This window comes from Thermobia domestica, chromosome 12, assembly GCF_964235325.1.
Source record: "Thermobia domestica chromosome 12, izTheDome1.hap1.1, whole genome shotgun sequence".
Lineage (NCBI taxonomy): Eukaryota > Metazoa > Arthropoda > Insecta > Zygentoma > Lepismatidae > Thermobia > Thermobia domestica.
The window spans coordinates 231,050,609-231,068,668 of NC_137465.1; the positions used below are offsets into that span (position 1 = coordinate 231,050,609).

At 35.2% G+C, this 18,060-nt stretch overlaps 1 protein-coding gene across 1 annotated transcript in view; it reads left to right on the forward strand.

Moving 5' to 3' along the window:
- The window catches only part of LOC145665886 (uncharacterized), a 204,616-nt gene extending 192,094 nt beyond the window's left edge, over window positions 1–12,522 (forward strand). The window contains exon 5 of the mRNA XM_081732995.1: window positions 11,448–12,522. Coding sequence (XP_081589121.1) covers window positions 11,448–11,658 — 211 coding nt within the window. The 3' untranslated portion in view covers window positions 11,659–12,522. The remainder of the gene's footprint in view (window positions 1–11,447) is intronic.
- The last annotated feature ends 5,538 nt before the right edge of the window (window positions 12,523–18,060 follow it).

An 18,060-nucleotide genomic window follows, 5' to 3' on the forward strand; every position in this document is an offset into this window, starting at 1 on the left:
ATTATAGTACAGGTCCTCAATATGTATCATGATGAATTTGATGATCCACCTCGTTCCATTTTCATGGGTAAAAGATTGTCGAAAATTTGTACGACCACGTGTTTGGTTTTGACCTAAGTTATCCCCTTTGATGAGATCCTATTATCTTATATAAGGGTCAATTATTTTACATAAGACATAGGTATGTTAGTGCACCCTTCTTAAAATTTGGTAGGGGCCCACCTCTTAAATTTTGGAAATTGTTTAATATAAGCATTTGGTATTAAAGTATAGAACATTAATATGTATCACTATAAATTTGGGTGATCCATCACGTTCCCTTTCATGGGTAAAGAACTACCAAAAAATCAAATTTCGGAGGTTATTGACTCCATTTGATGAGGTTTTATTACTTTGTATGATTATATGAGCATGCATAGGGGTCTATTCTATTTCTTAAGATATAGATGCATTGGTGCATCCGTTGAAAAAATTTAATGAAATTGATAATACAAATATCAAAGAAAATACATAACATTAAGACATATATAGACATAATTTGAGTAATTGTGATCATAATCATAGATAGGGACTCAAGATAAAATAACATAAAGTAAGACACAATAAACCGATTCTCATATCCGTAAAATATTTGCATTTTTTCTCAACGCGAATTCAATCCATTTTACATCAACACAACCTAACCCAAATCACGATTAATCATAACTTCGGTTAAGATACACTGTATTCCACAATCCAGGGTGTTTTCTTGACGATTATGCATGTTTACAATACTCGGATTCCTACATGAGTAATTACAGTCATCTGTATATCTCCTATCAAAGTAATTTCTGCTGTCTATACTTCGATTTTGCACAAATAAGCGACGGTTGTTATTCCTGCTGAAATTGTGATTGTTATTTCTCTAATTCATGTTCATGTTCCAGCGGTTCGGCTGCGCCTGGTTACCGGTAGCATTGTTTATTCTGCTATTAAAGGTATTCTCCGGTTGTACACTTAAGTTACGTACAGGGGTATATTGTACATGACCCCGATCAGAATTACTTTGACCTTTGTCCTGTCCTCTATTATTATTTTACATTACGAAAGCATAATTAGATGACTGAAGTTGACACACTGTGCTGATATTAACATTTGCTGTAACCTAAAAGGCAACAGTATGCGTATTGAAGCGATTATTCTGGTTTCAGGATGATTAGGGTTAAGAGATTTTAACTCGTTGTAGGTTGATACTACAAATTCAGTGATGATTTTATGCACTTTAGGATTGAATGGTCTTGTTCTTAGCAATGCGTCTCTATTTGCTACTAAAAAATCATTTTCATAATTGGACATTAATACATTTTTAAAATCGGAATAAGTGTGAAGACTACTCCTAATGGTCTTAAACCAAGTTAGACATGGTGGCAATAAAATATGTGGCAGTAATTTTTGGTATTCAGTTTCGTGTACGCCCATTAGTTCACACTCATCCTCGAATTTTTCGAGAAACGCCCTCGCTGTTATATCCTCCAGAATACCACTAAATTTAGTAAGTGATTTCACATCACTGAACCTTAATGATTTACCTGAGCTTGTCCTCAAATACCTATGATTACGCATATGATCGAATGATCGCCTCTTTCTTCTTTCTTCTGCGGTATTGTCCTCACTACAGCTCGAGGATTGGTGATGTTCAAGGATTGGTTTTGGAGTAGATTCCCAACCGACGGATGTGGGCTGTACAGCATTCATGTGCCCACCATCTTGCACTGCACCATCAAAAATGCACCGGTCTTTAAGGAAATTCACTTCCTCTTGTAACTGTTGGATTTGATTGGTATGTACATTTACTGTAGTTCCTAGCATGTTTGCAGAGTCCTGCACTTCGTTGCATTTTTGAATTATCTTATCCATATTCTCATCGTACCGTCCTAATTTTGCTGCAATTTGTTGATTGACTTGGTTTAATTGCTCCTGCACCTGATCCCATTTACCGTCATTACGTTCTTGCAAAAGCTCGAGCTTTTCCTCAAAACGCTGAGCTTGGTCCTGTAATTGTTGGGTCTGGTCCTTAATTTGCTGAGATATCCCTTTCAGAATATCTAACACACTTTCCGGAACATTCCTTTCGGTCTGAGGTATTTGTGTATTTATTGTTTCATTAGCCATAATATTCACTTTCTTTCTAAATATTATTTTCCCACTTCATAAGAGGGTGAAATCTCTATGAGGCTCTATGGTGCTCGCTTTACTTTACTTCAAACGATACCTTAATTCCTTTACTGTCCCGGGTTCCGGCACCATTTTCTACAACGGTATAGATATATAATAGCTGTAGAGCCTTGGGTGGTAACTCAAACTAAATTAAACATGAACCACACTAAAATAAATACACACACTTCCTTTAGTGATTTGCTTCCATTTTTTATTTATATTCTTATCTTGTTGTCCTGCCAACGGCGTATTAACAATCTCATTATTTTAAACATTGAAAAATCTATATTTTATAAACATTCACACTACATTTCTTTTTTTTCTTCTGCAAATATAAATCAGTACCATACAAGGTACCATTGTACCGTCGTAGATTCACCCAATTAATGAGATACCATCCAATTTTAAGAACAATTACCAATTATTGATATGACAATAAGAAATGTACCCCTCCCAAAATTTAAGATTGGTACACAAATACACCTGTGTCTTATGGAAATAGTAATAAATCCTGTACTCATTCAATAATAAAACCGTATCAAGAAAGATAAAATAGGTCAATAACCTTTAAAATTTGAATTTTTGTCCATAACAGGGACACCAACTTGTTATTTGATAATTCCCAAATTTAAAAGGGAACATAAAAATATAAAGGTAATAAAGCTCTGTACACATTCATCATTATCAAACGGCTCATTTACATTTTTGACAATTTTTTACCCATGAAAGGAACCGAAATTTATAAGAACCTATATTAATATACCAAATTGGGTAATTTCTTAACTTTAAGGATGAGTCAATGTACCACTGCCAAATTTTAAAATGAAAGTCGATGTTCTCATGCCTTATAAAAGAAAAAAAAAAACCTGAACACATTCATATGTTCATATAAGCTAATAAAACCGCATCAAAGAGGGTCAATAACCTCCGAAATTTGAATTTTTAACAATATTTTATCCATAAAAGGGAACAAAAATGGACCATCCAAATTTATACTAATACATATTAGGATCCTACAATACTATATTAAATGCTTACATTTGGTAATTTCCAAAATTTAAGGTAGGGGGGGCAATGTACTCCTTCAAACTTTTTCAACGGATGCACCAATGCATCTATATCTTAAGAAATAGAATAGACCCCTATGCATGCTCATATAATCATACAAAGTAATAAAACCTCATCAAATGGAGTCAATAACCTGCGAAATGTGATTTTTTGGTAGTTCTTTACCCATGAAAGGGAACGTGATGGATCACCCAAATTTATAGTGATACATATTAATGTTCTATACTTTAATACCAAATGCTTATATTAAACAATTTCTAAAATTTAAGAGGTGGGCCCCTACCAAATTTTAAGAAGGGTGCACTAACATACCTATGTCTTATGTAAAATAATTGACCCTTATATAAGATAATAGGATCTCATCAAAGGAGATAACTTAGGTCAAAACCAAACACGTGGTCGTACTAATTTTCGACAATCTTTTACCCATGAAAATGGAACGAGGTGGACCATCCAAATTCTTCATGATACATATTGAGGACCTGTGCTATAATACTGAATGCTTAAATTGGAAATTTTCCAAAATTTAAGGGGTGGGCCAATGTATCCTCCCAAAATTAAAAGGAGTGCACCAATGTACCCATGTCTTATGATAGGGAATGGACCCCTATACATGACCATATAACCATATAAGGTAATAGGACCTCATCAAAGAGAGATAAATCGGGCCAAAAACTAAACTCGTGGTACAACGTATTGCTTACGTTTATATTTTGGCATTTTTGTACCCCTAAAAGGGAACGAGGTGGACCATCCAAATTTATCATGATACATATTAGGGTCCTATACTATGATACCAAATGCTTAAATAGGAAAATTTCCAAAATTTAGGGGGTGGGCCAATGTACCCCTCCCAAAAATTTAAAGGGGTGCATCAATATACCTATGTCTTATGATAGGTAATGAACCCCTGTATACTAGAGACCTGCATGGGCCGAATTTTTCGGCCCGAGTCCAATCCAGCCCGAATGTACCTAGGCCCGTCCCAGCCCGGGCCCGAAAAGTTTTGGAGATTTTCGGTCCGAGCCCGGCCCGGCCCGATAAGTTTTTAAAATTCTTTGACCAAGCCCGGCCCGGGCCCGATAAAGTTTAAAAGTTTCATTTTGTAACATTTTTCACGGGCACACTTCTTCAACGTTTGCCTTTATTCTAATTATCGTTTAACGAAAGTCAATAATTATTAAAGAATTGCAATTAATCGGCCCCAGCCCGACCCGAACTGAAGAGAAATCAGTGTCGGCCCGCCCAAGCCCGGCCCGGTCCAAAGAAATAACAGAGTCGGCCCGCGGGCCGGGCCGGGCTTCGGGCCTCGGGCCTAGCCCGGCCCGTGCAGGTCTCTACTGTATACGCCCATATAACTATATAGGGTAATAACACCTCATCAAAGGGGATAAATTAGGTCAAAAAAACCCGAAATTTGATATTTGGTAATTTTTACCCATGAAAGGGAATGACGTAGACCCCCAGTACTAATAGAGGTACATACTATGGTCCTAGGCTACCATACCAAATTTTTAGATTTGGCAATTTGCAAAATTTAAGGGGGGTGATCCTATGTACCTTTGCCAAAATTTAGGGGGTGGGCCAAGGTACCCCTCCCAAAGTCTAGAGGGAGTGGTCCTATGTACCCCTAGGTCATTGACTCCTGGCCAAGGTCCTTGACCTTTGACCTATGACGTCACAAAGGTCGGGGTCAAAGTCCAAAACGCGATCAGGTGTCCCCAGTACTACTATAAGGTGACAAGCTTGTAAATGATGAATTTCAAATTGATTGTATGTAAGAATACAATATACATAAAATACAGTATAAATTCTGTGTAAGGACCAGAAAAAAAATAGTAGATCGTAAAGCCAAAACATGTAGACCGCACAATTCATCTTAATGCGGAAATTTAAAAAAAAAAATTGAAAGAATAAAAAGGGAAAATAAAAGAACAAGCTAGTGCAGAGAATTCATAATTTTGTTTCTTAATGTAAATAAAGCCATGTTAATTTATTTTACCTTTCTTTTTTTTACCAACTTCCTCATGATTGCGTGTTTGTTTACCAAATGATTCTACAACAAAGTGAAAATAATAAATAATTATAAAAGTAAACAAAGAAATAACTTCTTGAGAACAAAACAAAACAGAAAATGAGGAATGAAATGCTGAAAAAATGTAATTTAAAAAAAAAAGTTCTGTATAAATAATTATTAATTTAGAAAACAAATGATGATCGCGTTTTTCTTCATTCTTTTTCAGTGACGTGATAAACCCAAAGCAAACGATGTTTTACAACAGTCTAAATTTAGATAGTGTTTTAAATTGGGCTGTAAATGGAATAACTGGTCTTATGTTAGAAAAATAAAGAATCAACAATATGTTAAGAGGATATATTCATTTATTTTCGTTCTGAAGAGAAAAGAAAAACCAAAATATAATAAAGGTGTATTGCCTTCTTTTTGAATGTGTAGAGCCAAAAGGTACCTCGTCGTGAGTGGTTTGCGATCAGTTAATGGTCATTTTTCTTTTGCTTTTCTCATCCATGTCAGGTAATTATGAAGAGAGAGTGCTTTGTTCATTTGTTAAACGATGATTATGAGCAGTTACCATATAGACTAGAGGAAAATATTTCGGTTTACTAATCGCTATAATAGATTTACATCAACACGATCAACATCACATTGTAAAACACATTTTCAATGTTCCAAATACTCTTATAAAGAAAAATAATCTCTTCCAACACACGTATATTCATTAACATTATTAACAGAAGTGTTCTGCCAACACTGCCAAGTTATGTGCCCCTTGCATGTTCTACGGTCAATAGATAACTCTTTTGGTCGACGTAGGACCGGCTCTACCATATTATGACAACACGTGCACTTGCACGGGGGCGGAAAGTTTCGAGAGGCAATAAGAAATTAAAATAAATATATCTTGGAAACAGGCTTCATGATGAGGGTAGTCAAATTTACTAAGCTAATCTATTTGAATACTATATTCATAAATTATGTTTAGGTCGCAGTAGTTTAAGGTCACATGGATAGTACTAAAGTAAATGGTCAAACAAATCCCAGCATGAATTGCTTGATTATTGTCAAGTGTAAGAACTCAATTCTCGAAAAGTAGCGAACACCTGTTCCATTTAGTTAGTTATCACGATTTTGATATGAAAACTAGTCTTTTCTTTGTCACAAGCAAGTTCCTTATCACTGAAGGTAGAAGCATTTTTTTAAACTGAAGTAGAAGGAAAATCAAGAAATAAAGATAAAAGAGTTAGTTGCACCGAAATTGCAAACTGATATGTTGAGATTGATATGCTCAATATTGAATTTTATAAAAAGGATTCCCATCTTTCCTCTGCAGGTGTGTTTGTTTGCTTAATCTTTCACTTATATAATAGGTTATTATTTAAAGAAAGAAACAGACACAATGAGATTGTACTTGTAGTGTTTAGGCCTTTCTGAGTGCGAGTGCTTTTCCCTCCCCTTCGTTGTTCATGATGGGGTAGCATACTTAAAATCGTGTCTTTTAAGATTTGTTCTTTCTGGAAAAAGGGGGGCAGCAAATAATACATTGTACGGGGCGGCAAATTGCCTAGGGCCGGCCCTGTATCAGCGTTGCAGTTATCGGTTTTCATATTTTTCATCAATTATTTTATTTTTCTTTTTTTTTTTTTTACCTTCCACTATATCTTTTATCACGACCTAAGGAAAATTTTCTCAAACTATGTCCAAACCATTTTCTTTATTTCTTTTTAATTACTTACAATATTGTTCTTTCCTCGCTTTCTTTCCACCGACTTCTATCGTGCTTCTCAGAACACAGTTTCTTCTCAAACAATGTGTAAACCACTTTCTTTTCTTGTTTTTCAATTACCTACTATTTTATTATTTTGCCCTATCCTCACTTTATTACCGCTATGATTTCTATCATGTCTTTCAGAATATAATTTCCTCTGTCTCAGGAATAATATCCAAACTTGTTTCTTTTCCTTTTTAATTGCATACAATATTGTTCTTTTGTCCCGTCCTTGCTTTCATTTCAATATACTTTCTATCTTGTCTTTCAGAATAAATTTACAAGGTTCAGTCAAATGAAAAAGTTAAATTGCAAATATCCGGATAACTTGTTGAGGGAGATATTAGTAATGTTTGCTGTTTATATTCACACATGTGTAGGCCATTATAAATGTTACATTTGTTGCACACGGGCGAAGTGTGGCATGTTAGCAGAGGTTGGTTACTTAAGACGTGACGGCGTGTGATGCACCAATGGAAGTCCAGTGACTAACGTTACCAAGGAGGAACAGTGGGGTGTGATACGCTTTCTTCGTGCGGAAGGTTTCCACCCAGTGGACATACACAGGAGAATGCAGGGTGTGTATAGTGTGAAGTGTGTTTCAGACAAAACAGTGCGAAAGTGGTGTCGGCCTTTCCGTTGCGGCAGGGAGACATTGACTGATGATGCGCGACCCGGGTGGGGGATGAATCGTATTCCTGATGAGATAATTGCTGCTGCTCACAATCACATTCAAGCTGATAGATGGGTCTCCTTGGATGCCATTAGTGCTCAAGTACAGGTGTTCTTTGGCAGTGTGCATGACATTGTGCGCAATAGTCTTGGTTACCGGAAGGTTTGTGCTCAATGGATCCCGAAGTGTTTGTCCGAGGAACAGCGACACAACAGAATGAGAATATCACTGAACCATTTGAAGCGATATCAGAACGATTTCCTTGGAAAGATCACTACCGGAGATGCTAACTTTTTCAACCAGAATCCAAACGTGAGGAAACATGCAAGATCACCTAAACCAAAGAAAATCCGTTCCAGAACATCAGCTGCTAAGGTTGTGGTGAATATATTCTCCGACGAGCAGGGGCCTCTGCTAGTGGAGTTCCTCTTCAAAGAAGAAACAATAAACGCCAACAAATACTGCGATATTCTCCGTCGACTGCGGTTTGCAATCAAGAATAAATGCCGGAGTAACCTCACAAAGGACATCATTTTATTGCACGACAAAGCTCGGCCTCATGTTGCCAAACACAATATCTTTTGGCATCGTGGAAGTGGGAAGTGCTAGACCAGCCCGCGTATAGTCCTGACTCAAGTCACGTTTCGGAGTTACTCAAAGGGCATCACTATTTGATTGGATGAGTAAGTGCAGCAAGATGTGACAGAGTGGTTCCATACTAAATCCAAGGAGTTCTTTCAGGGCATTCATAATCTCGTGTCAAGGTGGGACAAGTACCTCAACAGCAATGGTCATTATGTATAACTCTACCAGTAATAAAGTCTGTATATGAAATTTGACCTTTTCATTTGACTACATCTTATATTTTCAAACAATTCCAGTTTCTTTCTCTATTTTTAATTACTTGCATTATTATTTTTTCCCTAGTTCAGCTTGGCTTTTGTTCAACAAAGTTAATTTTCTGCTCTGCAATTTCGGAAACTTCTAGATGAATTTCGCAGCTTTTGATGTAGTCTCCGTGTTTCTGTTTCGTGCGTCTGATAAATATTTGTCCTAATTATTTATTCAAAGATTCATTCCTTTTTTCTAAAATCTTTGTCATTCCCATCTTTATTTTTTTTTTCAAAATTTCTTCCCTAACAATAGACTCTAATATACCCAAGTACCAAATTTCATTCTCCAAATTCTATTTTTGTTTCAACTTCCATTGTGTCGTACTTCAAACTTTTACTTTCATTACTTTTTCTTCACAGCTTTCGTCAAGTTTGCTATTGGGGCATTTTTCAAGTTTTCAAGTGAGACTCGTGTGTGTTAGGACACCGCATATGCCTCTTAGGAGTTCTAAACAATGATACTTTGATCTATAGAGCGGTCCTTACAGTGAAGATCCCGGTCTACAGGAAAGGTGTGGATGTACCTACGGTAGCAGTAGACAATGGCAAAATTAATAGAGTATCGGCAAAAAGTGCATTCCTAAACGTTGAAAGGCAACGATAACCATCACCAAGGAATACTCAGAATGGAAACAGCGATTTTAAAAACCGATTACCCCAAATAAGTAGACCAATAAACTCAGAATCTCCTAATACAAAAGCAGTCAGTTCCACGGACTTTGGGAGAAGCAAAAAGTGGCTTAGTTACTGATAGGTAATACAAATTGGAAGATGGAACGTTAGAAGTCTAAACATAGCAGGTAATCTAAAACTTTTAAAGAGGGAGATCCAACGATTGAACTTGGATATAGAGGTAATCAGCGAAATAAAATGGAAAGAACAATATGATTTCTCGTCAGATGAATAAAAATTATTAACTCGGATACGAAAAAGAGCGTCACTGGAGTTGAATTTGTAATGAATAAGAAGATAAGGCGACGAGTAAAGTTACAACATAGTAAACAACAGAGTCATAGCAGTAAAATTAGCCGCAAATCAACGAATATAAATATTATCCAATGTACACTCATGTCCAAAATTATTGTCGCATGTCTATAAATATGTTGTTGTAGGAATATAATTTGGTAACGAATTTGGCCGGTATTTCTTATAATGTTAGTATGTGTATAATCGGCAAAGACAAGTATGTGGCAAATTTCATGTCAAAAGAGCAGTAAATAAAAACAATGAAACGAAAATTAAACTTTCTTGTTCATTTAGCAACATTTTGTTTTACTCATATTAAGTTTCGTATTTATAATTCTTTTCCTATGAAATTTATCACAAATATACATTTCCCGATTATACACATAATATCAGTATTAAAAGTAACCTGCAAAATCATTATCAAATTATATTCTTACAAGAGGACAGTTACAGATATCCGACAATCATTTTGGACATGAGTGTACATGTCAACAACAACGAACGATGATGAAGATGTAGAGGAAGTTTATGAAGCTATTGAAAATGTCAAGGAAGACGTAAAAAGAGAAAAGAAATCTTTTTGTGCCAGAAGATTGGACATTGATTGCGACCGTAAGGGGAGGCGCAGAAGGAAAACAGTAACCGAGCGTATACCTACCGAAAATTCTTGCAGTACGTAGCTGATGGAAATTATGAATAAGAAACAATAAATACTAACAAACACATATATAAATAAATCAATCTACCGCCACACAACAGGTTTCTACTTTTGCCACTTTGGAATCCACTGAAGGAGTAATATTTCTGCGCATAAAATACAATCTCCGAAGTAAGTTCCGTCCCCCCTCCAAAGAAAAAAACTTTCTGCGTTTTTTACAAGTGTTACAGCAGAACGTATGTTACTGCAAATACCAATACTCGTCTTTTTCTATTTTGCGTGTGTTCAAGATGAATGTTGAAAAAATCAGTTCCAAAATTTCCTTTCTACAATACAGAAGGTAAGATTTTACAATTGTAGCAATGTTACCAAGTACAGTTTTTTTATATAAGCTATTCGGTTTTCTTACAAACATTTAGTTTATTTAAGCAGGAACGCTGCTCGTTCAAGTCAAGATTTGAACGTCAGACGACCGCAGTTACTCCTCTCAGCTGCCTGCGTTTTCCTTCTGTACTACACACAGAGCAGTATATCACGCTCGCTGTTTTGTTGTGAACGTAGTGTGATGGAATGCATATACGCAAGGGGTAAAGCAAGCAAATAGTAGAACCGAAACGACAATATATTAATATTCTAAATATTATTAAATATCTTAAGGAGCAACAAGTAGCGGACGATATTTGGTGGTTCACTTGCTCTTGCGAACTACACAAGGCGACGCCACTGCATATCACATAATCTATATTACTATATAAAAAGAATAGGAGTAGGTGACTCATCATCGCCCTGGTCATACTACTATAGATAAAAATGTGAAATCTGGAGGAAATCCTTTTGTCACCAAAGTAAAGAATAAGGAAGGAGTTTTGGAAACTCCCATTCTAAGTAGGGGGAAGGAACTTCAAAATTGCCCCCAAGAATAGTGTATTCCACTAATCCCTGGTCTTAGAGAGATTAAACTTGGCATATGAACTCTTCATCAAAAATAAGGGAATACCTGCTTCAGTGTTTTCGAAAATTCTGCGAAGAGGGAAAGGAGGAATATTTTAACAATATTGAAATTTCCCCTTGTTTATTCACAAGGTACCAAATGTGCGAATTCGCTGGAGATGTGAAATTCGGTTAATCAACTCTTAATTAAAAATAAAAGAAACAGAATTTGGGTGTATTTGGGTGTAATAGTAATTGTTTCTTGTATTTCTTTGCAGGATTGATCGAGCTGCTATTGAACAGATAGAAGAAAACAGATATTTTAGATACCTGAAAGCCTTCCATTATGGTGTCGTCTCAGCAAACAGCTCCACTTGTGATTCCAAATACCACTCCTGTATCTACAGCGCCAGCGATAGAATCAACCTGGAAGCACTTAAGCTTTGGAAACTGTTGTCCACATTCATCACCTTCCGTTTTACCAACTGATTAGCTTTATTCTTTTTTGTTTTCTTTTTCTTTTTTCTTTTCTTTTTTCTTTTCTTTTTCTTTTTTTTAACAAAAATTGTTTAACTCTACTGTATGTATGTGTACGTATGTGTGTGCTACTTTACTTTAGCTACAGACTTCAATTGTGCTCAGAACTTGGCTCTCTTACAGGAATTAGTTTATCTACAAAGAATTATAGATTATTGAAGGGTGTTCAGTCTCTATGAATACATTTTCTTTTTAGTAGTATTCGTCTGTGAACATGGGTGTCCGCAGCGGGGGTAAGAAAAGGCAAATGCTGCCTCCCACTGGGTTTATGTTCTTCGAAATTCATGTCAAAATATTAGATTTGGTTAGTCATTCACTACAGAATTTAATGTAATACTTTAGTTAATAAAGTTGTGTAATGTACTTCAATAATAATTGTTTCACCTTAAGTATTATGTGTATCTTCAATAATTATGTGCATCAAGCAGTGTTGCAAAATCTGAAAATTCAAAACTAGCGAGTTTGTGTTAAGAAAGCAGCAGGTTTTAAACTATTTGTAACCCAAACGTAAAAATGAATAATTTGCAACTATATAATGTGTGTGTGCAACTATATGTGTATGCGAAGGTGTGTGTGTGTGTGTTTTTTTTGTGTGTGTGTATGTGTGTGTGTGTTTGTGCCTGTGTGTGTGAGATGTCTGGGTTGGCAACTACAGTTTCGGTGTTGGCGGTGCTATGTTAAGGCAAACTTCATACTACGTCAATAGCAGTAGATTTGCAATGTGCACGGAACTGTTCAGACAATGATAGTATGAAATAGGCGTCATTTCTGGTTTCCAAGGAGACACGTTTGCTTAAGTCAGTTTTGAGTATGTTTTATTCACTGTTATACCTCACTTCTTTAATTCATTTAATAAATTATTTATCTGGGAGCCATGAATTTTAGAAGCTCTTATTCTACGTTCTCCACTTACTCATTATTTTACTATAAGTAATACAGCAACAATTAAATTCGCATTTTCACGTTTACACAGCTCCATTCAAGTATTAGGCGTAGGCATGAACTGCATTAGCAACAACACAGTCAGTGATACTGCAGCAGCGCAAATTGAACAAAAGTGTGGTGTTGTCAGGTTTGGAGATTGAAAAGTATTTAAAGTAACTGCCGGTGAACTAATATCGAACATATTAGTTTTAGTAAAACTATTGTTCGGTGTGAATAGAACACTTAACGAGCAAAACTTTTATTGTATTATAATAAATAAAACTAACAATTTGTGACGTCATATATGAAAGTAAGAAAGTAGCGTACTCTTAAGAGTTGTAGCCTGTAGATAATTAAAAGCAGCCCGAAAAGTCGCCCAATTTGAAATTTTTGTAGCAAAGGCACTTAAGAAATAGCCCAGTCTGCTACTTGTAGCCCAATCTAGCAACACTAGCATCAAAATGTGTATATTCGCGACTTGATTTGTATGTCAGTCAGGCCCGTATCCAGAGGGGTCTAGGGGGCCGCCCCCCCTAAATTTTTGCGCCCCCCCTTAAAATTTTCACGGTAGGCTTGCAAAGGAACTATAATATGGTGATGAACTATAATATTTTTGGATCGGGCCCCTCTAACTTCAGCCGGGCCCACCCTACATTTTTGGGCTGGCTAACGGCCTGATGTCAACGTTTTGTCATTCCGTCCTCCCCGTCCTTGGAAAAATCTTGTGGGCATTTCTGTCTGCGAAAAACATTGATTACATTGTTTGATTAATGGTGATCTTAGCATGTTCTAACAATGGCCTTAGTATTAATTAACAATTATTTTACTTTCTTATTATAACAGTTCCATCACTATCTATTCTATCATTGTTACGACAGTGGTGCCCACCCCCCTCATGTCCATGACGCCCCCCACCTCAATTGTCTATCCGTAGATGTTCTTCCATGAAAAAAAAATCTTTTCGATTAATTTTTACACCCCCTCAAACATATTTATATAGATGTTTAATCCCCCCAAATATATCAATGACGCAGTTTGCGTCATAGCTCCCTATTCTGGGCACCCCTAATTACGATATGTAATTTCAAATATTTAACTTACTCTATGTAAATTAAAGATAGCTTGTAATAAGTATATAGAAAATCTTGTAGAATTACCTGTCCATTTGCCAGAATAAAAACGGTAAAGAGATACCAAATTACCGTTTTCTGATATGAATTCAACGTCCCAAGAATATGTTCTATTTTCATCCTTATCCCTCTTTTCGAACAGGGGCCTAATATCTATAGAAATCATACAAACTCTAATAAGAAACTATTGTCAATTTAATGATTTTTGTTTATTGTTTGACCATTTAAAGTGGTCGCTGGACAGAAGTGAATTCAATGTATCCACTATCATTTGTTTCAGCTCAGTTAAAATTTAAGTAACCAGCAAAATCATACTCCGAAATGTTATGGGCAAATATAGAGCTTTTAGAATACGACAAAACATCGTAACAACGCTAGTGCGGCACACGAATTACTGATAAACGTTTGCGTGACCAGATTTTGTTGCTAGCGAACTAACGCTTCTACCGAAGTAACATACTGTAATTGTAATTAATAGCTCTTTTTTGTTGTTGTTGTTGTTGTTGTTGTTGCGTGACCTGTTGCTAATGCCTGCCGTTGTTATGAGGTTTTCTATTGTTTTGCAGGCTAAATATAATAATGTTGAAACTAAATTCCAATAACAGTAATGATAGTCACCAACTTTATTAATAAACGTGAAAGTCGGAACATTTTAAAGTCAATTCAGAGCTAGGTCGGAACGTGGGACATTTTCCCTGAAACCGAGACTGTCCCGAAAATTTCGACACTGCAGGTGAACCTACATATATCCTCTGGCTTGCGCATAAGAGCAAATTAAAAAAAAAAAAAATGAGAATCGATACCTTATTTGGCACTCACTATTTTTTACGTGACACACGCCCCCCTCCTCTAGTTCTCAAAAGTTTTTAATTATTATTATTTTATTACCATACATAACATTACTCTTGAGAAATTTCTTTGTTTTGAGTTCTGGAATTAACCAATTTCAACTGAATTTGGTATTCAACCTAAATACTCTGGAGTCTAGACCAGTGATCCGCAACTTTTTACTTCTGTACTCCTCGCAGCAGACCATAAATTATGGCTTTATATGATTCAATACGGAACATCAAAATGCAATTCCGCTCATGTAATGTTGATATCTTCACTGCTAATACAAACATGTAATATAATAATAATAATAATAATAATAATAATAATAATAATAATAATAATAATAATAATTATTATTATTATTATTATTATTATTATTATTATTATTATTATTATTATTATTATTATTAAACAGAAATAGACTTCTGAATTTATTAATAATTTATGAACTTTAATACACCGTAGATGGAGTGTAAAAATATAAGAAAATACACTTTTCTGTTAGACCCACCATTAAAATACAAACTTGTATTCATACCTTAAACAGTAATGGAATAAAATGAAATAAAATTTATTTTTTAAAAAATATACATAAAAATGAAAGAGACTATGTTTGTGACTTCTTCTTGAACCACCCAACTGATCTTGATCAAATTTTCAACATAGATGAGGTTCGGACCTGGGATGCCTTTTATAATTTCTCTTTCACGGTGCAACTTTGGAAAGAGAGAAGGGAGATGCTTAAAAATGATCTAAAATGGCCGATATTAATGTAGAATCCATAGTTTTCGCGGTCTCTGATGAAGGATGACACTTCCGATCCCGTTTAAATGCAAACTCAGAACCGCAGCTTGAGGGAGGTGGAGGGAAGATATATAAAAATGATCGAAAATGACCGATGTCACAGAGGGCTTTAGTAATAGTAAAAACTGATTGACTAACGGAACATATACTATTACTAATTTCTTTTACTTTAACCGAGCGAAGCGGGTAATTGACACTAGTATAATATAATTATGAAAAATTCGCGTTATATACCTTTCACCTTGTGCTGGCATTCCGGTGTACCGCGACACACCGGTTGCGAATCACTGATCTAGACCATGAATTCACTTCAGATTAATTTTAGTCAAAACCTGTGAAACCGTTCTCTATAAATAAAATTTAGTTCTTGAGCGATCGACTAAAATTATATTAGAGAGAATCTCTTGTTTTAAGTGGGGACCGAAACCATCTTGAATGTGCTATCAGAGGATATTTTAAATAAATAAATAAATAAATAAATGCTATTTGAGTGTGTGTATCAGAGTCAAGTGCTAATACGTAGATATGAGCTCAAGAGCTTAATCCAAAAAAAGGGAACCAAAAAGAAGTTAAAGTATACGAATATAGATATTGAAGTCGGTACCAGAGTTGCCAACCTCAGCTAATAAAATTATCGATTTTCGTCTTTAAAATTATCGTGTTTTACTAAATATTATCGTATATTCGTCATGCACGTGGTAATTGGAGAAACAAGAATAATAATACTAAAAAAAATGAAATGAAATCTTTTAGTTTTACGTCCCACGGTTATGCCGGTTAGGCTAAAGGAGACGGTGATGATAATTAATGAATGAAATGGTGGAATGAAGAAAGTGGGAGGAAACGGGAGAACGCCGAGAAAACCCACCCACACGGTGTTTGTCCACCACAAAGTTCACTTGGCGGGGGCTGGAATCGATAATAATACTAATAATATACAATAAACATATCTAGTAATCTTCAGTTTCCAGTTCCAAATCGGCGTCACTCTCTTTATCATTTTGCTATCCTTTCAACACTACTTTGAACAACATTTCCACCCCCTCGTAAACGTAATTGAATTTAAAGAATGGATGTAGAGTTGCTATTTACCAATTCTCAAATCGTTATACATTTATTTCAGTAGGAATAACTGTTAAAAGTCTATGCGCGTATGTTTTAAACTTATTAAACTAGCTGAACCTACGCTCTCTACACAGCGCATCATTCACATGTGAGCATGAATCTCCCTGTCATTCCTCACAACATCTTTGTACATGTCCCTTTACAGACACAAGTGAAGTGAAGAACATATTGGTAAAAAATTGGCAAGGGACATCATAAAGGGGAGATTTTGCGATTATTTTCTCAATACCTCGCACCATTTGCAAGATTGGAACCTGCGTCCGGTTTGAGTTTCTAATTCATGTATGGCCAGTATTTTCTTTCTTCTTGCATGCAGTATGTAATAAGCAAATACATTACATATACAATTAATTATAATGTCAGTTATATATGGTGTTCATTGGGCAAAATACTCAAAAAAATAAAAATTTATCTTAGACTTGAGAAATGGTTATCCTTCCTTTTTCATTATTATTTGGCCATGAAACAAACGCCTGAGACATATACAACCCCAATATACAACATTGTGGTGTTGGAATGTATAACGCATAGGATATGATGCTTTAGTTTCTTTTTAATTTCAACGCTTCCACTGTACCCTAAAAAAAGTAATAAAAAAATAATGGACATGTTTTTTTTTTAAATATTCAATTAGAACTGGACAATCTACGCAAAATTTCCAAACGATCAGTGAAAACGTCATCTTTCTAGAGCCTGTAGTTTCCGCGATCTCATTGTCGAAAGGATTGACCACAAACATATAAACATAGTTTAAAAGAACTCAGGAGATGGAAGCACAATTCACATGCATTGATTTTAGAGAAGGCTTATTAAAATACAAAGGCTTTGAACACTAATTTTATATCATAAACTTTGTGAAAAAGATATAGTTAACTAATTTAGACTATTTAAAGTACAAATACTCAAAATGTTTGTCTCTGTTAAACGTGAAATCACACATAACCGTAAACGAAAGATTTGAAAGCCAAAGTTATAGGTTGGAGCTCAGGCGCTTTTAATTGCTGTTTTAGCATTTTAATATATAGATGCACATCTACAATTTCTTTGCACATTCAAAAACTGCAAAAATGTAAGCATTCTAAAATTATCGTACTATATATTCTTTTATTATTGCAAAGGCATTATTGTACATAGTATTAAGGCTTAACTAATCGTATATGACAATCTGTTATTGTATGGTTGCTAAGTCTGGTCGATACCAATGAGAGCCGCCAATAGAAATAAAGAAAATACTAAACAATTGGTGGGACTTAATTGTGAGTGATCAATGACATTTTATGTTTCATTGAAACATTTCACAAATTAAATTACCTTTTATTGAAAATAAACTTGAAATTGTTTCTTTTTTCTTTTCTTTTCTCTCTCTTTTTTTCTTTAAATTTTATTACTACAGAAAGCATTTGATTTAGTTTAGAACTTAGTAACGTAAAATGGAAAGGCTGTTACTTAAGTTAAAAAGTGTTTACTTAAAACAGTCATCATGAAGTAACCCTGCCAATTTCCTTCTTCTCCCCCTCCAAGGAAAAAATCAAGCACG